Source organism: Barbus barbus, assembly GCF_936440315.1.
Source record: "Barbus barbus genome assembly, chromosome: 19".
NCBI lineage: Eukaryota > Metazoa > Chordata > Actinopteri > Cypriniformes > Cyprinidae > Barbus > Barbus barbus.
In genome coordinates, this window is record NC_136747.1 from 12,565,713 (window position 1) to 12,589,329 (window position 23,617).

General features: G+C 37.1%; 5 protein-coding genes across 9 annotated transcripts; 2 read left to right on the top strand and 3 right to left on the bottom strand.

Annotated features, from left to right (window-relative positions):
• Positions 1-7,106: 7,106 nt before the first annotated feature.
• Positions 7,107-8,174, bottom strand: LOC306885175 (forkhead box protein H1-like). Its single transcript, XM_079441540.1, has 3 exons — positions 7,951-8,174; positions 7,778-7,873; positions 7,107-7,687 (listed from the first exon to the last, which is right to left on the bottom strand). The coding sequence occupies exons 1-3, from the start codon at positions 8,137-8,139 to the stop codon at positions 7,196-7,198; spliced, it is 777 nt and encodes a 258-aa protein (XP_079297666.1). The 5' UTR covers positions 8,140-8,174; the 3' UTR covers positions 7,107-7,195.
• A 1,145-nt stretch (positions 8,175-9,319) lies between these two features.
• Positions 9,320-11,326, top strand: ntaq1 (N-terminal glutamine amidase 1). Its single transcript, XM_079441542.1, has 6 exons — positions 9,320-9,516; positions 9,583-9,682; positions 9,765-9,815; positions 9,903-10,051; positions 10,144-10,268; positions 10,370-11,326. Exons 1-6 carry the CDS (start codon positions 9,428-9,430, stop codon positions 10,471-10,473), a joined length of 618 nt encoding a protein of 205 aa, XP_079297668.1. The 5' UTR covers positions 9,320-9,427; the 3' UTR covers positions 10,474-11,326.
• On the bottom strand, positions 10,462-13,037 carry LOC306885176 (proteasome subunit alpha type-2-like). The gene is made up of 8 exons (XM_079441541.1): positions 12,956-13,037; positions 12,330-12,406; positions 11,800-11,932; positions 11,511-11,633; positions 11,348-11,429; positions 11,184-11,257; positions 11,032-11,089; positions 10,462-10,958 (listed from the first exon to the last, which is right to left on the bottom strand). Exons 1-8 carry the CDS (start codon positions 12,994-12,996, stop codon positions 10,842-10,844), a joined length of 705 nt encoding a protein of 234 aa, XP_079297667.1. The 5' UTR covers positions 12,997-13,037; the 3' UTR covers positions 10,462-10,841.
• A 483-nt stretch (positions 13,038-13,520) lies between these two features.
• LOC306885178 (zinc finger protein 706-like) lies at positions 13,521-15,568 on the top strand. Of its 5 annotated transcripts, none has more exons than XM_079441543.1 (4): positions 13,521-13,586; positions 14,068-14,306; positions 14,428-14,558; positions 14,655-15,568. In XM_079441543.1, exons 2-3 carry the CDS (start codon positions 14,172-14,174, stop codon positions 14,521-14,523), a joined length of 231 nt encoding a protein of 76 aa, XP_079297669.1. In that variant the 5' UTR covers positions 13,521-13,586; positions 14,068-14,171; the 3' UTR covers positions 14,524-14,558; positions 14,655-15,568. The 5 variants fall into 5 exon arrangements, with proteins under 5 accessions (XP_079297669.1, XP_079297670.1, XP_079297671.1 ...); XM_079441544.1 differs by having other exon boundaries at positions 13,530-13,586; positions 14,164-14,306; XM_079441545.1 differs by having other exon boundaries at positions 13,535-13,586; positions 14,098-14,306.
• A 1,353-nt stretch (positions 15,569-16,921) lies between these two features.
• On the bottom strand, positions 16,922-23,146 carry LOC306885137 (bone morphogenetic protein 8A-like). Its single transcript, XM_079441489.1, has 7 exons — positions 21,750-23,146; positions 19,267-19,459; positions 18,917-19,065; positions 18,021-18,212; positions 17,847-17,926; positions 17,444-17,554; positions 16,922-17,339 (listed from the first exon to the last, which is right to left on the bottom strand). Exons 1-7 carry the CDS (start codon positions 22,243-22,245, stop codon positions 17,190-17,192), a joined length of 1,371 nt encoding a protein of 456 aa, XP_079297615.1. The 5' UTR covers positions 22,246-23,146; the 3' UTR covers positions 16,922-17,189.
• Between the last annotated feature and the right edge of the window lie 471 nt (positions 23,147-23,617).

Below are 23,617 nucleotides of genomic sequence, written 5' to 3' on the forward strand. Positions count from 1 at the left end.
CTTCTATTGGGCAACCTCACTGAGTCATGCCTTCCTTTCACAGCATTGCATGAGATATGAAAACAGTGCTCACTTGAGAAAACTGTCTTAGCTGATATAGGACTGATCTTTCAAATTAGAATAAAACCTATAAAATAAGCTATTACTAGTGAAGAGACTAAAGTTGCCTTTTGTGGTATTTGTACACCTGTATTCTTCCGTCCCTGCATACTGGCATTTGCTGGAAAAAAGTAATACAGAATAATTTCAAAGCTGGTTATTCTTTTCAATCAATAAAGTATTGTTCAGAGAAGTGCATGTCTTTGTATGTGTCTGTCCTCTCTAACAGCACAATGCTTTCACTGTGGTTAGCTAATATGAGCCAGTGATAACAATCACATTCACAATGGACACATTGCACAGAAACTACCATTATGCTGATCAACTCTCAAGCAGCATTTACACCACAAACTGAATTTGACGGCAGAATAAATGCAGATAGAATATACTTCTAAAGTTGTGTTCAGCATGAGAAAATTTTCATAATTCAAAACTGTCATAAGATCAGAGTTATTTTTAGGTTGTTTGTTGTAAAGCTGGGCCTTCGGCCAGGTGGAATTGTATTGTGGAAAAATACTGAAACCATTGTTGACTACACAAACTTTTATGACTTTATGAATATAGGCAAAATGCATATCAAATCAAAGAGTTGACTGCTCGGGTTAATAAACTGGGTTAAAGAGAATAATAACTGATAAGGATTGTGGACTTTCACCTGACAGGTTCATATCTCTGTGTACTCACATTGTGTTTCTCGTGGAGTCTGGTGCTACACAACTTTTTAATCATCCACCTACTGATTCTTAATTCTTGTAATCATTTTTCTAATTTGGAAAAATAAATAAAATAAATGTAACACATACAGCTATAAACAAACAAAAAATCCTATCTTACTTGCATCCATTTTAAATTAAATATTATACCACACATTTTAAAGGATGTCATTCTGTTATGTCAGAACTTTGTGTTAAATTGTGATTTATTTGAGGATCAAATGTGTACATTTCTCCTCTTTCTGTCAAGTCTCTGTTTTTCACTGAATCTGGGTTCATGACATTGGCTTCTATTCGTGTCCTTGTACTTGAAATACAGAACAGGTTTCATCTTAAACACCTCATATCTGGTTTGCACAACATGTAGGTTATTGGACGCCTTGAAAAGAACAGATAAATATTGACCTCCCTCTCCCTACAGGCTCTTGGCATCAGACAAATCAAAAGAATAAAAGGAGGTTCAAATCCAAAGGCCGTTTTCTGCAGTGGCCATCCAAGAACAGGACAAAACAGTCATTATGTTATAATTTAAACCACACAGACATGCCCACATCATCCGAATTAACGTTACAGCTGGTATTGGCACACTATGTAACAGTATAAAAGGCCTACACGCCTTCCTTTCAGGTACTGAAAGGACAGTGGGGGCTAGTTTGATGTAGAAATGTTGACTGACAAGAGTATAGTAGATTCTTGCCTTTGTCCCTTGCCCTTGCTGACTAGGCCTACAACATGCCATGTATTCACAAACCAAACCTTTTCCTGTTAAGGCATTATTTTACACTTTAAACTACATTAGTCAAACAATAAATTCACAATTATATATTAGTAATACCCCAGTCATCCTGTTTCAAACCACTGTCTAACATGCATGGTCACAATCAGCTTAAACTGCATTAAACTGCTTTAGTGCAGATGCAGTATGTGATGCAACAACCATAGTCAGATGTAGTATGAATCATACTAAGCCGTGATTCAGATGCACATGACATGAGACGGCACTCAGGACTGTCTGAATGAAATGTAGGCCTCACCTTTACATATCACGTAGTTCCTCAGAGCGGGTGCTACTCAGTTCAATGTCATGTATTACTGATTTACTAAAAGGGATAATAGGACGACTTAAAACTTACACAGTGATAACACTATTTACGGTGCATAATGGGACAGTTAAAGCAGTTTATGGTAATTTTTGAAAGTATTATGCAATGGATAAATCTCCAAAATGTGATGGTTTCATTCACAGACAATTAAATAAACAAGATGCAGAATTTGGTCAAGAAGTAGATGGTCAATAAATTATGAACTAGGTAATGATGTGCCAACACAAACTCTTGCCAGTATGATCAAAGTATTATAGATTATGCATTAACGTGTGTGCGACTCATAAACAGACAACATAAACAAGCACATGAAAAAGAACTTAAATTTTACCGCCAACATATTACAATTACAAAAAAATCTTGACTGTGAGAAGGTTTTTGCTTTCAATTTATTGGTGTCACTGGTAAACGTATGTTTTTAGAGGTCGTTTCTGATTGAAACTTTGATATCTGATTTTCGATCAGTCTTTGTCAGTGGAACAACAATTAGAATTGCACTTTACTGCTCATTTCACTTTGATGCTTAGGATGATAAAGTTACTCAATAACTAAAGCCATAACGTTTAGGGCATAATTCCTTACTGTGAAAGAATTGTTTAGTTTTCTAACTACTTTCTTAAATACTAATATTACACAAATATTCCAAATTTTAAACCAAAATAATTGCAATCATAAAACCCTTATAAACATTTCCCTCCCTCGGGGCTTATGCATTTTCTGTGAGAAGTGCTAGAAATTCCAGTTGTTTCTTCGTTTCTCGCAGCAGTTTTATCCGTTCCTCGGCCACATAATAAACCACTCGGTGTGAATTATTTTTACAGCTTCATCTTCACAAATTTGTGAACGTGGGTTGATTTCCTAGCACCAGAGCTACTTTCACTTGATACAGAGGGATCACCTGCATGAAAACTCCTTCTGCTCCACCATGTCCACTTTACTCTGACCTGGCAACATGGCAGCATTCCTGCTACAGGTCATTGCCTCTGCTGATAAGATGCAACCAATTACTGAAGTGGAAAATTGCTCTGACCTGACTTTGTTTTGTTTTCCATGAAAATAACCTTTAAAACAGGACCTAAACTCATTCACTAACAACTTGCCGAAGGCGATAGTACAAGGTAACCAGCCACCACCCTGTCCAAACTGAATCTTTAGATTTCAAATATTGCTTAGAAAGGTGCTAATTATTCTTGTCACGCATGAATTGACTACATACATAATGGAGTATAGTACAGGGTCTACCCATATTTCCATGTATTTTATTAGATGGGGAAACTGTTCCTGTGAGTGCAAACAGGACCGCTGCACAGGAGGGCCACAGATATTGATATTACTGGAAACAAGAAAACTGAGTTTGGAATTTCTGTAAAAACAATTCAGATATTCACCTTCGGCTTCATCTTCACAGTTCACAGGCCCCTCTGGCCGAGTCTGTGTAGTGATTGAAAACTGAGTGCCTGACAAATCCCATGATAAATGTATCACCTAACAGTGCTGAGAAGCTCAAAAGAGATGTTTTGCTCTTCTGCAAAGCTCATGATTTACAGTGCTTCTAAGAATAAACACTGAAAGAAAGATTTCAAGTTTCATAGCAAAATAAGCATACAATGAAGAAATTACTTACCCACTGTTTTTCTTTTTTCAGTAGGCTAAACCTAAGCCAAAGGCAGTGGTAATAATTACTCCATTGCTAAGCTAGATAATGGACACAGCTGCCTTGCTAGAGCAGTGTCTCTGTTAATCATTTTATCCACTTTTTGACCTTATAATCAGTCATAAGACTTTGGGCAATTTTCCTCTCCTGTCCACACAACATGCTCACAGCATCAAAACAAAAGCACATGATCATAAACCCAAGTTAACTTATTTTCTAATGAAAGGTCAAGTCTTTATCTGAAAATATATTGAGGACAATAAATAATCTCATTTTGAAGTTTTCTTTTCTTTAATTTGTTATGTTTTAAATCACGCATCATAGGGTTAATATGATGTAACCGTCATGTAAAAGCCCTTGGCCCACCCATGATATGTAGAAACACGGAGAAGACTAAAGGCATGACACCAACGCAGTGTAAACCACCCGTAGTAGGCTACCATAACACCAGCGACCTCACGTACTCACGAAGACGTGGCCAACGTGACTGCTGTGTCTGTGATGGGCGGGGCTCACCGGAACCGTGAGGGGGATTATCTTCTTACCTCATTATCGCTGGTCGTGAAATAAAACCGTAGTGTCAATGACTGGTTAGATTATAGGACTGTTTTTAGAGGAATTAATGTCTGAAAAGAAATGTTGCAAAAATATGCAAAATTCCTCTGTAAAGTGTTACATGTTTATTGAAGTTTACTTTGCCTTGATACAGTTTTTTTTTTAACTGTTTGATACCAAGACCCCCAAGTATGCGAGGGACCAACTTCCTAAAATAGCTATAGGCCTATATATATATTATGTATAAATACCCATTTATACTGTGTGAGATAAATGTTAATATTATAAATAGACTACAACATAACAAATTTTGTTTGCAAAATTAAATGACTGCTTTTATATAGTCTAATATTAATATTTAAATTTGTGCAGTGTTAAATGGCTATGTAAAGCTAAAGAGAAAAATGATCAAATTAAAAATATTGTTAACAATATTGTGGAAAACTGAAGTCTAAAATCTGAGAAGCAGTAACCTAAATCCCATTCCTGTATGTGGCAATGTAAAACCTCAAGTTTTCACAAGAGAGTGGTGCTGCTGTCGTCTCCGCCTTCTCGACTGTTGTGAAACTTTGTTGGCTGGTGGTGTATATACCGTGCATTCACTGCATATAGTAACAATTACAACATTTAGTCTACATTTATTTATTTAACAGACGCTTTTGTACAAAGCGACCAACAACTGAGGACAACAAAAAGATCTAGATCAATTCTACAGCAGACACACAGATAGCTTGTTTTCAGACCCTTTCCTCTCATTGGTGGAGGTGTCACAATCTGGTTTGGGCGTCAACCTTCACTAATCTAAGTGGAAGTATTCAGAGGACTGCAAATACTGACAGCCCAAGCATGTAACATCATTTCCAACGGCACTCTCTCAAACCAAACATCTGAGACAAATATTAATCGTGATTAAACAAGAAGATTACTTCCTGATAACACCCGTGCTTACTCTATTTCAGTAATGATATCTCTGTCTGTCTGCGCTAAATACCAGAGCATCACTATCACAATGGAGGGGGAGAAAGAATTGTATAATCTCTGTAATTTCTGTCTAAAACAACACAAGTTTGTGTACACGTTGGACTTGTTTATTTAAATGAGAGAATGTGTAACCTACTACATTATGGCAGGATAGTTACAACATCAAGATGAGAGTATAACTGTAGTTTCAAAAATAATTCAGATCAGATGCCCATCTGTTAAGTACTGTAAGTTCTTACCAATATATATAAATGCTGATATGTGTTTTTTTTTTCTCCTAACCTCTGTACTACCAAGTGGGGAAAGAGCATCAAACTGAGTATCTATTTTAGGACAAGGCAAACAGTTTTAGTCTGTGGTGTATTTGGTGTCGCTTCTTTGCATGGCCACTTGTCAGTTGAAATGGCATTCAGTGTAAACAGTACTAAAACAGTAATTTCTTGTAAATCATATTCCAGTAATCTTTGTTTTATTTACAACTTCAGAAAATCTTCTTTTAAAGTGTGTGTTTTGGGTAAATAATGCGTGATGTTATTGAGAGCAGTGGAAACTTGTTAGACAAAAAAGGTTTCAAGCCTTCAAAGTTACTGCTGTAAATTTGTTGTACTATTTTTTTTAAATTGCATAGTATCTTAGAAGATAATATCTCATGCTGAAATTACCCCAAAATGAAATGACTTTGAGACTTAAAGAAAACAGGCCAAAACTGACTTACATTGGCCTATTAATTCATTAACGATATAGACCTAAACACTGTTTGGAAATGAACTGTAATTTACGTTATTTCCATTGAGTTCATTTCTAGTCTTTTAAAAGCTGATGTCAGTTTTGGCCTGTTTTCTGAAACCAGCAGTAACTTTGATGGCTTGAAACCTTTTGTGTCTAACAAGTTTCAATTGTTCCCAATAACACCATGATTCTGCATTATTTGCCCAAAACACACAATGTATAAAAAATACATAACAAAGATTACTGGAATCAAAGGTTAATGAATATGTTTGACAAGAAAGGACTGTTTTAGCTTAAACTTTCACTGTGTTAGCTACTTGCCATTTCTTTGTAATTAATTGTGAAATTTAATACCACTTTCTGAGTGAAAACGGTTTGCCATTTTCTTCAGTGCAGATGAAGAACACTTACACTTCAGTACATGTGATTATTATTCAAATGTTTCTGTCCTAATATTTCCCACCCTCAGATCCCAGATTTCAAACAGTTGGCAAATATTGTCCAATACTAACAATCCATACTATTTTTTTTTTAAATGTACCCTTATGACTGGTTTTGTGGTTCACATATTATTTACTTTCTGATTTTATATATTTTGAAAATATATATATGTTTTTATAGCAAATATTTATAGTAATTTTTGTTTTATTTATAACTTTACCTTACAAAAATATTTTTTTACAGTGTGTGTTTTGGGTAAATAATGCAGAATCATGGTGTTATTGGGAACAATGGAAACAATAAAGGTTTCAAGCATTCAAGTTACTGCTGGTTTCAGAAAACAGGTCAAAACTGGCATCAGCTTTTAAAAGACTAGAAATGAGATCATTAGAAATAACACAAATTATAGTCAATTTCCTAACAACATATGTATACTCCCCGAGATTAAGCCTAGATCGTTAATGAATTAATAAATCAATGTTCTTTAGTTGCTTTAATGTAATTTACATTAATATCCAACTTTAACAGGTTACTGCCACCCCGTGGCAAATGCGAAAATAAACCTTGTACCGCAAACGTTTTTTACGGGAAAGTAGCTCCACTATTTGAATATTATCTTGGATGATGTGCTAATCACTGATTAACCTGTTTTGATTGACGAGGACAAACATGATGTTAATGCATGTGAAATAGCTACATTGTTTTCTGAGATCTCACTTTTTGAAATGGTATGTCTGAGATTGATAGTAGGCCTATACAAAATATATTTAAATAGCATAAATACAAGCCTATCATAAAATGTCTTAAGATAATATCAAGTAAGCCATCAATGTGAAAAGATTGTTTTATTTAAAAATAAAACCGAACAAGAAAAATAAAAATGCAATTTCTTCATATTTACTTGTGGTCATTCTGGCTGTTCACCAGCTGACATATCTAGTATCACACATTGAAGGAGAGCAGAGGAGAATATGGTGATAATGTGTGATATGTGGAGACAGAGCCTGTCCGAAGAGAGGTCCTGAAGATAAACGAGGTATTTTCGCTGAGGCCGGTTCACAACCTACAGCAGAAACCGGGTAATAACACTTCAGTGCTTCATATTCATAAACGTGTTTTCTCTTGGTCGCATGTTGCTCCAAACGCGTGCTCTTCAATAATGAATCTATGGAAAAGGGGCCTGTAAATTTGGCATCACTTTTGTTTTCTGTGACCTTGCAGGCTGGAGTCAGAGGCTCAGGAGCATAAGAATTGTCTTCACACCCATCCACCTGTTGGGTCTGAATCGACAGGCCGGGGAAGATGTTTATTAGATATTTGAAATGTCGGCGAAACATTTTTGGAGTAATGCCATTTTCATCCACTTTCCAGAAGTTCTTTTTAGGATTTGGATAATCCGGATCGACTGGCACCTAGAAACACACAAAAGTCTGTTTAGCCTACACACGTAGATTGTAATTTATTGCCTCAAAAAATAAGTTGACTAAACGGTATAAACTCACCTTTACAAAACACCTGTTTGATGAAAGACAGACTCTGATGTTGTTCTCAATGCCCTTTTTGTCTCCGAAGACAAATGGTTCCAGCTTTTTCATTATCTGCACAAATAAAGCAACATGTTTGCATCAAAGCCTTATATTTAGCAGATTTGAGCCTTTTTAGTCGGTCATGTTACCTGTTTGAAGGTGAGCATCTTGTCTGGTGAATCTTGAATTGCGTATGCAATAAGTCCGATGTAAGTTCCTGTAGTGTATCTTTTGTATCTCCTTCTCGGAGCACCACGTGATTCCTCCAGCAGACCGTTCACTTTAGTCATGATGAGCTCCTGGTCCAAACTCAGACTGAAGTCCACATTTATATCCATGCTGGAGCTCTCAATGGTCTAGGTGTTGCATTGTGCTGTTCATTAAAACGAGGTGTTAATGGCTGGGCGGTTTTTAGGCTATTCCTCTCAAAACATTCATTGCAACAAGAATTGCGGTTAATTGTTGAGTTAGGCCTACTTTGTTTTTTTAGTCTAAAACATGGGTCTGTTTTGTTTTACTCCAAATGAGGTAACCAACAGGACTGGTGTAATGTTGAAATAGACCCACAGTGTAAATGAATTCAGTTTGCTAAGCAGGCTATAGAGCCTTCAGCGTTATTCGGTTTAAGAAGCAAGTAGACTATCTGATTAAAAATAGCTAATACAGAATTGCCTGTTTGTTTGTTTACTTGCTTTCAACCCCTATATGCCCTGAATATTTCAACCCCGCCACGGTGTTTTATATGCCAAATTTTGTATTCAGATTAGTTAAATAGAATCTGAATAGAACCCATGTCAGTAATCTGAATCAGGTGTGTATAAGGCACTGATTCAACTAACGTTACAGATAAACAATAGAAAACTTACGACTGAATATAAACTCGATTCTCAGCAAAAATCCTTGCTATACAATTGCGAGAAAAAAAAGTTGAACAAGTTTTGAGATTTTGGAAAGAAGTCCCACCAAAGTCACCAAAGTTGCGTTTATTTGATGTACAGTGAAATATTATGAAAATGTTTTGTTATGTTTTAAAATGCAGGCCTACTCCCGTCTTCAGTGTCACATGGTCTTTTAGAACATTTCTATATAATTATTATCTGATTAATATATATTTTTTGGAAACCTTGAAAGATTCTAGTCAAGATTATTTGAATAGAAAGCACAAAAGAGCCTAATTATAATCGGTCATTGTCAATTAATTTAATACAGCTGTAAAGTAAAAATATTTTTTTTTCTGACTCCGAGCTTTAAACAGAAGTGAGTAGCCTAACAGAGAAACGTTTCTTTGTTGTGGAAATGTAGAATTAGGTTGGTTCAACCCATCAACCATCTTTAGGCCTGTTTGAAAGAGATGTCTAATTGCACATTATCTTTCGCTAACGTGTTTTTCTACTTGTGCTTTAAACTGGCAATATCGTTCAACAATTAAAGTGATAATCGTGCCCATTACATTTGCAATTCACATGAGGACATCATTAACACCGGAACGACAAACCTGTCTAAAGTTTCTTACGGACTAAATAAAGTGTAACAGCTATTCACACTGTACTACTGCAATGTGAATCGCTTTAGTGTTGTATTATGTACTGTCGTTATAATCAAAAGACATCATAGTATAACATGTGAATGGGAATAATGAACGAAGAAAGCGCCCCGTCTGAATATACGATTATCACTCCGTCTAGAAACCAGTGTGTATACACCAGCTGCTACTGGTAAGTGTAAAATCACATCAGTAGCTTCATGTTTATTGAATTAACAATATATGTATTTTTCTGCAGTGAGGAGAATGTGTGGAAATTGTGTGAATATGTCAAGGATCAGGGCACTTGCTCGTTGGATGAAGTATATGCAGTCTTTATATCTAATGAAAGAAAAATGGTGAGGCTGTCTCTACGCATATATAATAATTATGTTAGTGTACTGTATGGTTTCTATACGTGTCGTTTTGTAATTAATGCAGATACCCATTTGGAAACAAAAATCGAGTCGAGGGGATCAGCCAGTAATCTGGGTAAGAGCATTTTTTAAAGAGGAACATATATAGTTGATTTTTAACTTTTTACTAATATAAGATTTATTTTTGTGCACTTGCCTTTAGGATTACCATGTTATTCTTCTACACGTAAATAAACAAGGACAGAGCTATATATATGATTTAGACACCATCCTTCCCTTCCCTTGCCTACTTGATGTATATTCAAAGGAGGCCTTTCATTCTGATGAGCATTTAAAACCTGCTTTCTGGAGGCAAGTTGAAAACTGGTCTGATCTGAAGTGCATTTTAACAAAAAAGTTAATAATTTTAGCCATATCAATGGTTATTATCTGCTGTATTTCAGGAAACTTCGTGTCATACCAGGCGACACCTACTTGAAAACGTTTGCGTCTGATCGGTCACATATGAAGGACTCTGATGGGAACTGGCGCATGCCGCCCCCACCATACCCATGTTTAGAGACATCAGGTTTGTTGTAAAATTATTTGTCTGTTATTTGCCACAATTCTGTAAATATCATAATTTGATTGCTTCTTCTTCTTCCACCACGGTATGTGTTATTTTCACAGAATCTAAAATGAATCTCGATGACTTCATCTGCATGGAGGATCAAGTGGGATATGGAGAGGTTAACAATCTTTCAGACTTTGTTCAACACTTTGGAGTGAAGTAATTTTGCTTTATGCCAACACTTAATGTTGAAAATGTACATGAACTGAGCCTCAGGGAAAGATCCCATCAGCATGGACAGTACTGTGATGAAGCAGGCCTTGAAATGCATATCTGTTGCCTGTCAAACACTCTTTTTTCAGTTCAGATCCCACACAACACCTTACAAGGTAATTTATAATTACAGTCAGGTATAAAAATCACAAAGAATTGTCACAGTGAAATAAGCAGGATGTAACATTTGTTGATAATATGCATGGTTTTATAGAGAAATCAGTTACACAGATGTACAAATAAAAAAAATGCAGCATTGAAATTATCAACCAACCAAACCGAAATAGTAAACTGTGTAAGCAGTTGTAGTGCTGTTGTTTAAGCAATTGCTGCCAGGTAATCCTTCACCTCAGCAGGTGACAGTCTGCGAAATCCTGCTTCATTACAGATGCCCACCTCGATGTTGTCCTCTGTCATCTGACCCTCAAAACTTTCCTGTAAGAAAAAGAAAATGCTATAGATCTTGTTTTGAGCAATCTGATATAAGGTTATTTAGAGATGAACTCGCCTTCAAAGTTAAGATGGCAGTGTGTATAGCGTCTTCAAGTTCCAGATCTTCATTATATCTGTAATGAAATTGTACAAAGCCATGCTGTAAATCTTTTGCAAAATCATTTCCATTTTATACACTACAATAATTCAAGTGGATTACTTTGATACCTTTTTTCAAGGAATGTTTTTCCATTCACGTAGTTCTTTCCCATTGCTGTGGCTTTCCAGGCGAAGTATGCACCCTGTGGAATATCACCATTCAGACATCAATAGGTGCATGTTGAATTAAGAATAAACAGTGATGAAAAGCTTGTGATTGTTATTTGTTGTACCGAGGGGTCGGACTGAAATAAGTACGGTCTGTCTTCGTCCCAACCGGCAATGAGAAGAGAGACTCCAAAAGGCCGCACACCTCTACAAAACATGACACTAATATTACTACAAGAGCTCTAATTAAAGTAAGGTATATTAAAAGATAGAAAGAAGTGAACATACCCTGACTGTGTGTATTCTTGCATAACAGAAGCCACTCTCTGTACCAGCTGGCCTGTGGGGATTGGCTCTTGGTATACCAGGAAATACTGCTGTGCCAACTTTCTTGCTCTTCTGACCAGCACCCTGTCAAGAGAGATCATTCCTTACAGACCATCTGGATAACAAATAGCAGCAGATTTTCCATTTATGGGTGCACTGTCCCTTTAAGAAGGGCTTATTTGAAAAGAATTTCATTTTTAGAACAAATCAGCTATCGATTTGAAATAAATACTGCACTGTTGTTTCATACCTGTAGTCAGGACCCATTCCGCTGTACACTATGCCAATGTGTTTGGTTATTGGCTCAACTTTGTGCACGCTCTGTTCATCATATAGTATGGACTTCTGTTTCTTCTCAGTTGCAAGCACAACTCCGTTTGATGCTGCAAATAATGACAAAAGGTCCCTCAAAACAAATTTACGATTTAAGTGAAGCACCTATGGAGAAACTGTATACTGAAGGTAGCCTCAAAAAAGATCATCAGAGTTGTCGTCAGACAAGAATGCATTTTGGTTTTAAGACAGCTTTGATGAAAGGTTTAAATCTGTGGTTTTCAAACCCTTAGAAACAAGCAGCTCTGACCGACCACAGCCTTAGTATCAAAGTGTATAGTTTTGATTCCTGTTTGAATGCATTTCTGTCTCCTGTGAGTGGCAGTCTGGGCAAATGCCCTTTCAGAAGTGTTTCTGAATCAGATATTCTGTTTAAAAATAACCATGTCATTTTGTTTGATCATGGTTTGTGAAGTTTCAAATGCGCTGATCTATATATAAACATACCTTTGATTCCTACAGATGGAGCACCGGCTGCTACAGCGGACAGAGCATATTCAATCTGCACCAGTTTGCCAGAAGGGCTGTGTTGAAAAGAAAAAAAGCATTAGTTTGACAGAAATACATCTGAAATCATCTGAAGCTGAATGTATAACTTTTTTTCGACCAATACATAATCTTGACTTTAAATAATTTAAAATATCATCATAATGATTTTTATCATTTAAAACAGTTATTATCAGCTTGAACAAAAGCTTCATGCTAAATTTTACATACTTTTTAAATATTATGTCACTGAATATAGTACAAACCACAAAATATTAATGAATAAAAAAATATTCGCCACAAAGAGAATTAAACAAAATCTTTAGTAAAATATGTAATAAAACAGGATAGTGAACAACCACTCGGGATAATACGGTAAGTTTAGTAAAAAAAATCACAAAGCACTAATAGAGATAAATGCTCCATAGCAACTAACATCGTGACGCTGCATCTCTGATGTGACATACAATTAAGTACGTGTAACACACATGTCGAACAAAATACAACTATTTTTACTGAATGCATGCAAAAAGAGATTTATAATTAAATATTACAACCATCTATCAATCAATAAATAACAGAATTACCTAAATGTTGTGAGAGAAAAACTGTATCCGCGTTCTGCCATTTTTGTCTTTTGCTACGGAAGTACACCAAAACAACTTCCGCAAACGTTTTGTGAAGACACTCGTCAAAATAAAAGTGTACAAACTAAATAGACAACAGACTACTAATTCATTCTGAATCAAAGACAATTAATCGTTTCGTACCTTTCTGAGTACTACAATTATTTAATAGTTGTGTTAAAAAATAAAAATAGCATGGACATGAACTTTATTTAAAACAAATATATTTATCATAATTAAAAATTGACATATTCTGCAAAGATTCATAAATGTGTAAATATAATATGTATAATATGTAGATTGTAGATTGCGTTAACATGCATGTGACCAGCAGATGGCCTCAGCGCGTGGTGTTTCGAGCCAATCATTTCACGATTTAATTGTTTCTTTTGATTTACAGATTAAGACAGCTCCGTTTCTCCATCACTGAATACTGTATAATACGGAATACTATAAAAGTACTCAATCAATTTATCCATCTCGGGCCTGAACATCTTATCAATTTGAGTATTTGAGGAAAACCTTTATTATGTAAGTCTTTCCGACGGAAGCTGTTGAATAGCGTCACTTCCTACAGTGTCTTAACGCCGAGGTATTGTTTTAAATATTGATCAATCTGCCACATTTCCGCTTATAAATATCATGTTCGTTGTTTTTAAATGCGTTTATGGTTAATAATAATCATATTTTTAATCTGAGCCGTTTTGTACATCGCCAATACTCCGTTTGGATCAGTTTTGATGAAGGCGGATGAGCTACTAGCGTTAGCTAATGTGATCTTAGCGGTCTCTATAGTGTGATTTTTGGGTTCTCTTCCTGGGAAAGACACTTGTCGTGATTTATACGTTTCTGAACGTGTATTACATCGATAATAAATATGTATAACGTTTTTTACGGTTATTATGGTTATGATGTTTTATTTTCTGAACCCTGTCGTAATGTTGTCTTCACTTGTGTAAATCAGATAGTTATCGCTTTAGGCATATCTTAAAGGGATAATTCACGCCAAAATGAAAGTTCTGTCATCCTTTACGCATCTAAATGTTGTTTCAACCCTTTATGACTTTCCTCAGTCTGTCACCATTCACTCTATGGAACGAAAGATACTATGAAAGGTGAGTGAGACTGTCTTCATGAGTGAGTCAGTGTGCCTGATGTATGTGTTTCAGAGAAGGCCATGGCTCGTGGGCAGCAGAAGATCCAGTCTCAACAGAAGAATGCAAAGAAAGCAGCTGAGAAGAAGAAAGGTCAAGGAGCGGATCAGAAGACTGCAGCCAAAGCAGCTCTGGTCCACACATGTCCTGTCTGCAAGGTGAGAAATTTGTGACTCAAGTTATGGCTGAAGGGTCACTGGTTTGAGTTGGATCTCTGAGGTATCGCTGTAGCTCAGACTTCTCTTACCTTATTAAGAAACGTTGTTACTCCCTGTACAGACACAGATGCCAGACCCCAAGACCTTTAAACAGCATTTTGAAAGCAAACACCCAAAGTCTCCTATGCCTCCTGAACTGGTGGATGTTCAAGCCTAAAGGATGCAAGAAACCAACATGGACCTAAAACAGGGGTGAGTCTAATACAGACGTCAGAATCAAACCTAAAATGTATGTAAATCTGTCAATATGGCTGTGTAGTCATCTCATAATTATGGTCCAAATTTCAGACCCCGGGAAAGAAACATGATTCAACTCGGCTGACTGACTTGACTTGCTGTATAACATTGAGCATGGACCATGTGGACACAACGACAAGGAGATCTTAGGACGGACTCAAGCACACCAGCGCACACACATATATTTTTTGATATTTTTATATGTGCATATTGCTTCCATCTTTTCCGAGTGTGCTGTGACCTAACCGTCTCATTGCCATGTGCTTAAACTCAACATATTTATTCAGCAGTGCCCCACTTCACAATACGTCCCTGTATTTTGATAAAAAAAAAAAAAAAAGGATTAGGTGCTGCAATGTATAAAAATGTATGTGCCCTGATCTTTTAACTGTGAACCAAAATGGAGAGGTGCACCAATGTGTTAATTATTAATAGTACCGACCAGGATTGAGATTCATTGATTGACATGCTCAAAATGATCACAAATGTTGTAAATTTGCACCTGTTCAAGTAGTCAGAATGAGTCAGGACCCACGGATAGGCTTTTGTTACTTTGTTTTCTAAAGTTTTCAATAAATGTATATGCATATAGTCCATATGTGTGTGTTATTGTTACTAGAAAGAACATCAAGAGCGCGGGTGTTATTAACCTGACAACTGAAAAGCTGTAATGGTAACTATTAATGTGAAAATAGCTCTTTAGCATTGGATTTTTCCGCACCATTTAGAAAAACAAAAGGAAATTTGGTTAACAAATACTTGTATTAAAACTGCATTCAGTAGTTGTCATCGCTGATCTTTGCGTACTTTAAGCACTGATGCCACAGTCTCCATTTCACGTAACTAACACTGGTACTATTTTTATAGAGAGACACACACGCATGCATATGAGAAAGAAGCAACTTGGGCATCACTATCCAAGATGTTCCATCATTAAATCTTCACACATTGTGACCGATATACCGAAGTTTATGTTCTTTTTTGTCTTTGTTTTCTAGTTTCAAACATTTTCTGCTTCTTCGGCCGCACATGTACTGATTCTCTCGTCTCTGTTGGTAAAGCACTTTGATAAACTATTACCTTTTCTAATTTTTGCTTTTGGCATCACCAAACTACACTACGCTACTTGCGTATCTGCAGAGGCCACAGCCAATGAATGTGAGGATTTTCTCAGAAATCATTTCAAAAACTTATTTCTTAAAATGGTAGATCACCCAAAATAAAAATTATCTTATATTTAAGTGAAGTGAAGTGACATTCAGCCAAGTATGGTGACCCATACTCGGAATTCGTGCTCTGCATTTAACCCATCACGCGTGCACACACACAGCAGTGAACACACACACACCGTGAACACACACCCGGAGCAGTGGGCAGCCATTTTATGCTGCAGCGCCCGGGGAGCAGTTGGGGGTTTGGTGCCTTGCTCAAGGGCACCTCAGTCGTGGTATTGAGGGTGGAGAGAGCGCTGGACATTCACTCCCCCCACCTACAATCCCTGCCGGCCCGAGACTCGAACCCGCAACCTTTGGATCATGAGTCCAACTCTCTAACCATTAGGCCACGACTTCCCCTTTTTTTTTTTTACTCATTGTTCCAAACCTGTATAAATGTATTTTTTCTGCTGAACACAAAATAAACTATTTTGAAGAATGTGGATAACTAAACAGTTGACTGACTTAGTATTTTTTCCCCCCATACTCTGGAAATTCTTAAAATATCTTCTATTGTACTCAACGGAAAAAAGAAACTCATGCAGGTTTGGAACAGTATGAGGGTTCCAGAGTTACTCTCTAGCTCAGCCTCAAACATAACTGAAGTCAAGAAGGGATTGTGCGTTTGCCATTGGACCTAGACTCTGGAATAGTCTTCCTTTTTATCTGTACATGAGTTTAAAGTCTTATCTTTTGGCCAGAGCAGTAAGCAATTCTTAATTATGTTTTATTTTTTATTATGTCTTATTGCTTTCTTTTTTTATCTTGTATGTTAGTGTTATACTCTGTGAAGCACAGTGATCAACTCCTGTTGTTGATTTATTTGTGCTATATAGATAAATGAAATGAAATGAGGGTGAGTAAATGATGACATTGTTTTCATTTTTGGGTGAACTAAATTAGCACCAAACTACCGAATGCACAAAATGATTTTGTCCGTGTGTGTTGCCTACTCAGACGGAATTAGTCTCTTTTCTTCACATGGGTGTGGGTGGTATAAGTTATTTTAAAAGCATTTTACCAGTTTTAGATGTGATGTGAAAGTCAAAGCAATGCAACTTTGTGAAACATAACATTCCACAAATATAGAAATTTGGACAGTTTAAATGTAAGACAGCTATGCAAAATATGTATTTTTTATTATTATGGGATGGATTGCAATCCTAAATCCACTCACAATAAAATTGTGACAAATATGCTGATAAACCATCATGACACTTCAATGTCTATCATTTGTCAATCATTTGGGATAGGTAAGAAGGCTCAAATTTGGCTAAATAAAATTTTAATCACTGTATATTACAAATGGTGCCTCTGAGTATTATAATACATCTATATTTGTTTCCGATTTAAAACTCGAATGTACAAGAGGTTATAGACAACCACAGTTCTTGACCACCATATTTCGATGTTTCTTGAGAATAACGTTGTTGTTGTCATCATAGAAGAGCACAGAGATGGGACTGAGTTTGGTTGGAGCGCAGCAGGCTTTAGGCACTTCGTCTGGTCTTAAAAGGTGAACCTGCCAGAGGAGTCGGTTCAACCATTAGTTCATTTTGAAGACGTCTCGTAGCAATGTAGTTTAGAAAATCACATACAGAAATGTCAAAAGTACAGATTACACACCAGTAGTTGGATCATGGCATGGTTTGTGGCATTCATACAAGAGCCCAGAGGATAATCACATTCCCCATCACAATAATACGCAGAATAACCTGTAGGGGCCAAAACCCAGTCCTGAAAAAAAAAAAAGAAATATAATTTTATCAATTAAATATTTAAACAGCACAGAGACTTTCCTGTTTGTATGTGTGGCGATAAGCGAGTCACTGGACCATTCACTCAATTTATTAATTTAAAAACACTTGATTCAGTTCATTTTGCTTCAACTTGTTTAGAACTTTTTCCATTGGCAGAGCGAAAATATACAGATCAACTTTTAATACGGTGTCTAAACTGTAAGTGACTTGTTGTTAACTTGTTGCTTGTTGTTTGAATGCGTAAATGTATAAAAGCCAGGATGTCTCACCTTCCAGCCAAGGTCGCTGAAGCTGACATAGAGTTCATGTTTCTTACAGGCCTGGCGTCCGCTGCTGGCATGATTTTGGTCTGGAACAAGAGAGACGATCGTAGCTCAAAGACAAATCATTTCATATGCTCCTTTAAACACAATCTGCCTCTTAAACTGCTTATTGTGGCTCACCAAATATGCCGGGTCTGTTTGGGTGTGGCAGGTCATACTTGGGTTTTTTCTTGCGTGGATTGTTGTGTCTCAGAGCGCGAGGTGGGCGGCAAGGGGCTTGACTGGCTCTGAAGAACGTCACCATGAAAGGTTGTTTAGAGCGCGGCCCGCGCCGACCCACCAGACCCACCCATGCAGCTGACAATGACCGGTCTGTAAAAACAAGATTTCAGCATTTTACCATTTGACCTATGATACTGAACGTGTTTTGCTTCAATAGGTCAAAGCTTTGCCAAGATACAGTCTGTTTTTCATAAACTTAGACCAAATGTTTTTTGCTTGGTATAGCAGAACTCAGTACCAGTTGGTTGCAAAAATCAAAAACTCCTTCAGTAACTTTTGTGAGACTTGGTCTAAAGATAAAACAGACAAGATTTGGAGGAGTTGCGGGAAATATTTAACAATATATTTCACAATATATTTAATTATTGTAAACATTTTAACTTTTCTAATGCATTTGACGCTTTTGTGGTTGTTATTGCCATGCTTTACTGTTTCAGCTAGAGGAAGGCTACAATGAGCAATTGAATTTAAAAGCACAAATGGAACTTAAAATGAAAAAAATGAAAAACACCTATAAATCAAGTTGGGTTGAGCAACTAAGGCAAAAGTACAAATGTTTTTTAGAGTCAATACCACAAAAGTATATTTACTAATATATTAATAATATCTTTTATTTTATATATTTAAAAAAAGTAAAAAAAGATTATATATAATTTTTTCCCTTTATTTTTGTAATAATAATAATTATTATTTTTGTGTTGTCACATGGTGTCAAACCCGTAGTGAGAAACAACATCCAATGATACTGGACTGCTATTATTTAGCCTCCATGCTGTGCATAAGGAATAGCTCACCCTCCTCAGTTTCCACATAAAGTCGGATGCCCAAGTTGCTCCGAGGGTGGAGTAGCCAGCGATTGCTCGCAGAAGTCACATCAAATGCCAACCAGCCCTCTTGACCCGCAGGCACAGACTGTATGTCCAGCAACACCAGCTCAGGCTCTCTGTCAAACCACAAGATCTTAATGTAATTTCCATTATAATGACCAGCGATGAATCTCAGGGACACTGATGAATGAAGAACTACCAAAAGATATTTCATGTCAATGACTTGTTTCCTAAACGCTAAAATCAAATGATATCTGAGTTTCCTGAATCAGATTCAGTACTACAAATCTGTATAAACGATCATATATGACTGTGACCTGTGTCTTTTCTCCCTCTGGATTTCATAGACAGAGATATGGAGGGTGCGGTTTGCACGCCAACCCACGGTAAGAGTTTTATAGATGCGAAACTCAGCAGCGGTGACCGTCTCTCCCTGAGGAAGCGGAGTGAGATCGAAGCGGAACTCCTTCCAGTACGGCCGAGGCTGCAGCAGATCCTTCTCCTGCTCCACTGCGGTCAGAGACACAGGCCAGAGAGAGAATTAAAAAACAACTACCACAGAGGAGCATATGTGTGAAGACACTTGAGATGAAGAAGACATGTTGGAGGACTGATTGGCAAGAGAATGAGAAACAAAAAAGGCAACATTTGTTCTGGTGGAGCTCGGCAGATCGGACTGACACCCACGGCCGGGGCTCTGCAGTGGGGTAATTAGAGGCGTTGTGGAGCTGCTGCAGCTCAGCGCACCACCACTAATTACAGTCCAGCGCTGTATTTTTAGAGGAGTGCCCAACAGTATTTTCATCCACTTCATCTCATCTTTTTTCTGCCTTTCAGTGGGGCCTGTAATTCCCCACAGCTGTGTGCCCACTACAACATCACATGGCCTGCGTGATCTGGACTGGCCTTTGTAGATCCACAATAATCAAGATTTACATTTAGAAAAGCACAGAGAAAAGGAAAACACCATATTAAAGACAACTGGCAGGAGAAAGAACTTGACTTTTACGTTTTTTGAAGAACATGAACTCCAGGCCACAATGCTAGAGTGATTTGCAATATGTCTGTTGTGTGAAAAGTCCATTCTTGAAAATAAAGGTGCTTCATTGGCATCTATGGTTACATGAGGAACATTTAACAACCATGGAAACTTTAGAGTCTTTAGAGAAAAAAAAAAAAAAAAAGTTGATAATTTAAGAACTGATCACTGAAATTTCAACTTAAAATGGCTCCATGTCATCAGCAAATTTGGCCTTTTGGAACTTTTATTTTCAAGAATCTATTGGAGAAAGGTTGTTTAGATGATTAAAATGTTCCTCACACTAGTAAAAACTGACCTTTTAAGAACTGTTCACTAAAGGTTTTTGGTCAACAGTAAACCCCCTTTTAGAACCGTTATTTTAAGAGTGCCCAATCACTTAGAAAAGCAATAACACCCTCTCCACATGATTTGAAGCATCATTCATGTTTGTAGTACAAACAGTTATGCAGCAAAGTTTCATATGGGTTTATTTAAATCACTAACCCAAGTATGAGCAATAATAATAGTGATGCCTGCCTTAGTAAACACCACTAGTTACATCTGAGAAAGGGGTGATACTGACCAATAATAATGGGGCAGGAAAGACGTGGAAAGAGAAGCAGTTATTGTAAATAGGATGTTAAACTGTTGTTTGTTTCGTGACAGATAAGTATCGTCTGTGTTTGGGCTGAGACAGGAAAAGATGATGGAGTGATTGTGGGTCTGTCTCAGTGAACAGAATGTATTATCAATACACACTACAAGCCTTGTCAGCCTCTAAAATCACTGGCAATTGGCACCGCAAATAAATAACTATCTGGCTTTTTGTGCTATGTATTATTAATGCCCCCCAAAAAACATTAGGGCACTGAAGGTAGGCTTAATGTCATTGTATTAGTTAAAATATCAAACCCAAACAAATTATATTACACTTGTTCTCATAACTAACCACTTTCTAGTCATTTCTGCAATGACATTTAAATCGAGGTGAATATCTGTGGACATATGGAAGTCTGTTACCTCCTCAAAACTAAAAAAGAAGTAAATAAAATAAATCATTATTTACTAATTGTGACCTTATATATAAGAGTGTGATTTTGCTTCTTATTTTATTATTATTTATTTAGTTTATTAACTTGATCTCACATGGCATAAGGCAGACAGGCTTTCATATAAACCAGTGTTGTTACTGTTAGCTAAATCTATTAAAAACATATATTTTTAATTGAAATAAAGCTAAAATAACATAGAAATATCAGATGGAAAATTAAATAAAAACAGAAGTATTGCCTTGGCAACTAACTGAAATAAAATAAGCAGAATTTTAAATAATAATAAAAAAATAAATATATATATATATATATATATATTAAAACAAAAAAGCAAAACGAAAACTAAATGACAAAAGCACATAACAAAAAAAATATAAAAATAACAGCTAATTCAAAATATTAATAAAGTTAATATATAAATAAAATATAGTATATAAATAATATTAAATTAATACTGACATTAAGTTCCAGATCCAGTTCGACAAATAGAAAGTGTCCAAAATACTTTTTTGTAAAAGTATGTTGTTGCAACAAACTTCTCATTGTGAAATGTTTAGATTGCCTCATCTTTCTTTAAAATAAATTATATTTGGTCTAATACTTACAATACTAATACAGTGACATTTACACACTTTTAAGTGTAGTTTATGTCCAGACTTGGGCTGCTAATTAATTAATGTCTTCTGTATAAGTGAAGTATGTTTAACCCTTGCCAGCTGTCACTTACCCAGGTTGACAAAGCTCATAACCGTGTCGGCCTCGCTAACCACCGTGCCGAGGGGCGGCGTGTGCGTGCTTAAGGTGGGCAGCGCCGCTTGACTGACCCCCTCTGGAGTAAAGCCCAAACCTGGTCCATCATCGGCCTCGGACGACACGGCATGGTAAAGGTCCAGCATGAAGAGCGGGGCGGAGGAAGGGGGCCGCAGCGGCGGGTGAGGTCTGGGCCGGCCAGGTAAGCCCAGAATGGATAAAATCTCCTTCTGCATTTCCTTCTTTTCACGACCACTGAGTCTGCGGAAGCTGGAATGAACCACTCCTTCCACCTGAGCCCAAACACACAGAAGCATGCAGAGAGGGAGGAGGACGGGCAGAGGAAACAGTCGCTGGCGCCCTCGGGTTCGGCTGCCACAGCTCTCCTTCCTCCCTCTGCTGCGGTGTGGGGACACAAACTCAACCACACACTCTTGTTTGTCCATTGGAGCAGCAGAAGAGCTCTGCTGCATTGCAGCGGTCTATAATGATCGTATTTGTCCCTGCAAAACCTCTGGGTGTTTACCCGACGTCGGTCTTCTCTGGAATGGTCTGACTACCGTCTTGAAGTTCAACTCTGAACGACACTCAGACGTCTAAGCCACTCAGATTCCACAGCAGTCATCGTTATTTGGGAGAGTGCAATGTTTACTGCTACAAGCCGCTCAGTTTATCGCCTTTTGACAGTCGGTCCACATGCTGTCACTTTATTTACCAAACCACAGGGCTTCTCATAATCTACAGTGTGCTTACGGAGATGGACGACAAACAATATCCTAGAAACTGGAAGAGAAAACAAACACGTCTTCCTAGAAGCTCAACTCCCTTCAGCGGTGATCTCGAAGTTGGAAGGACTAAACACAATGTGAAATTAAAGTCTTTAGCTAGAGTAAATAAAAATACAGGGTCTCACAAACATTAGGTTTCAAAGGTTTCTGGATCAAACACAACACCTGCTTATGCTCCTTTTGAGAAGATGGGTCGTGACTCCAAGCTGATGAAGTTTAATTGAAAAACAAAAAGCTACAAAACTCCCTTGCAGTAATCCATCAATGTTGGGGTTAAAATATTTAGGCCTAATCCAATAAGTGGAAATATCCAAGACTCCTGAAAAATCCAAAAAAATAATTATATATTTCAAAATTGTGAGTATGATTTGTTCACCAGAATAATGTTACCATCCCCAAACAGCTTTCTGAATGTTGAAGTTGCGAGATCCCAGTGAGCTGTGGTATTCTTAGCCTGTGTGCTGCTTGCGTTGAAGGCATAATCTGAACATGGGTGACCTCCTTCCCTCCAAGATACACGGTTACGCAGAGGGAGTGTTTCCAACGACTGCATCCTCCGCCCTCTCTTCCCTAAACCCTTCTCACCTCAATCTCCATCTACTATCAAACCGTCTCATCTTCTACACATACCTCACAAATTGCTGACAATTATCATGTGGTTTGGCATGAAGATGTTCTCAGATGTGATCCAGCCTTTGCACAGCCTAGAAATGAGTTCTTATGGCTATGGTAATATGAAAACTATATTTATATAAATTTGTGGGTTCTACTTGGTGTAAATAGAAAATGAACAATTAAAACAGTCCCTGCAGACAGGTAGTGAAATATAAGCCAGTGACAGAATTGACTTTGCTTAATCTAAAACCATTTTTTAATCTATACACACACACACACACACAAACAACATGCAGATAAAAATATATAATAAATATGTAATCATTTATATATACATAACGTACACCTATGCCTGGAAATGATCCTTCGCAGGAAGCTTGATTGACCAATCATAACGCCGAATCCGCCTTAAATCTGACAAACAAATCAGACAGGAGAGCAT

Bases quoted from the DNA above. Each gene is read 5' to 3' on its own strand.
- LOC306885175 (XM_079441540.1), bottom strand. From the start codon at position 8,139: ATGGATATAAATGTGGACTTCAGTCTGAGTTTGGACCAGGAGCTCATC. The intron at 7,874-7,950 runs GTAACATGACCG...TTATTTGTGCAG, and splicing joins AGATGCTCACCTTCAAACAG to ATAATGAAAAAGCTGGAACC. The intron at 7,688-7,777 runs GTGAGTTTATAC...GTGTGTTTCTAG, and splicing joins CAAACAGGTGTTTTGTAAAG to GTGCCAGTCGATCCGGATTA.
- ntaq1 (XM_079441542.1), top strand. From the start codon at position 9,428: ATGGGAATAATGAACGAAGAAAGCGCCCCGTCTGAATATACGATTATC. The intron at 9,683-9,764 runs GTGAGGCTGTCT...TAATTAATGCAG, and splicing joins TATCTAATGAAAGAAAAATG to ATACCCATTTGGAAACAAAA. The intron at 10,052-10,143 runs GCAAGTTGAAAA...GCTGTATTTCAG, and splicing joins TTAAAACCTGCTTTCTGGAG to GAAACTTCGTGTCATACCAG.
- LOC306885176 (XM_079441541.1), bottom strand. From the start codon at position 12,996: ATGGCAGAACGCGGATACAGTTTTTCTCTCACAACATTTAG. The intron at 12,407-12,955 runs GTAATTCTGTTA...TTTTCAACACAG, and splicing joins TTTTCTCTCACAACATTTAG to CCCTTCTGGCAAACTGGTGC. The intron at 11,933-12,329 runs GTATGTTTATAT...CATTATTTGCAG, and splicing joins TCCATCTGTAGGAATCAAAG to CATCAAACGGAGTTGTGCTT.
- LOC306885178 (XM_079441543.1), top strand. From the start codon at position 14,172: ATGGCTCGTGGGCAGCAGAAGATCCAGTCTCAACAGAAGAATGCAAAG. The intron at 14,307-14,427 runs GTGAGAAATTTG...CTCCCTGTACAG, and splicing joins ACACATGTCCTGTCTGCAAG to ACACAGATGCCAGACCCCAA.
- LOC306885137 (XM_079441489.1), bottom strand. From the start codon at position 22,245: ATGCAGCAGAGCTCTTCTGCTGCTCCAATGGACAAACAAGAGTGTGTG. The intron at 19,066-19,266 runs GTCACAGTCATA...GTGGTTTGACAG, and splicing joins CAGAGGGAGAAAAGACACAG to AGAGCCTGAGCTGGTGTTGC. The intron at 17,927-18,020 runs GTGAGCCACAAT...CTCTTGTTCCAG, and splicing joins AAACAGACCCGGCATATTTG to ACCAAAATCATGCCAGCAGC.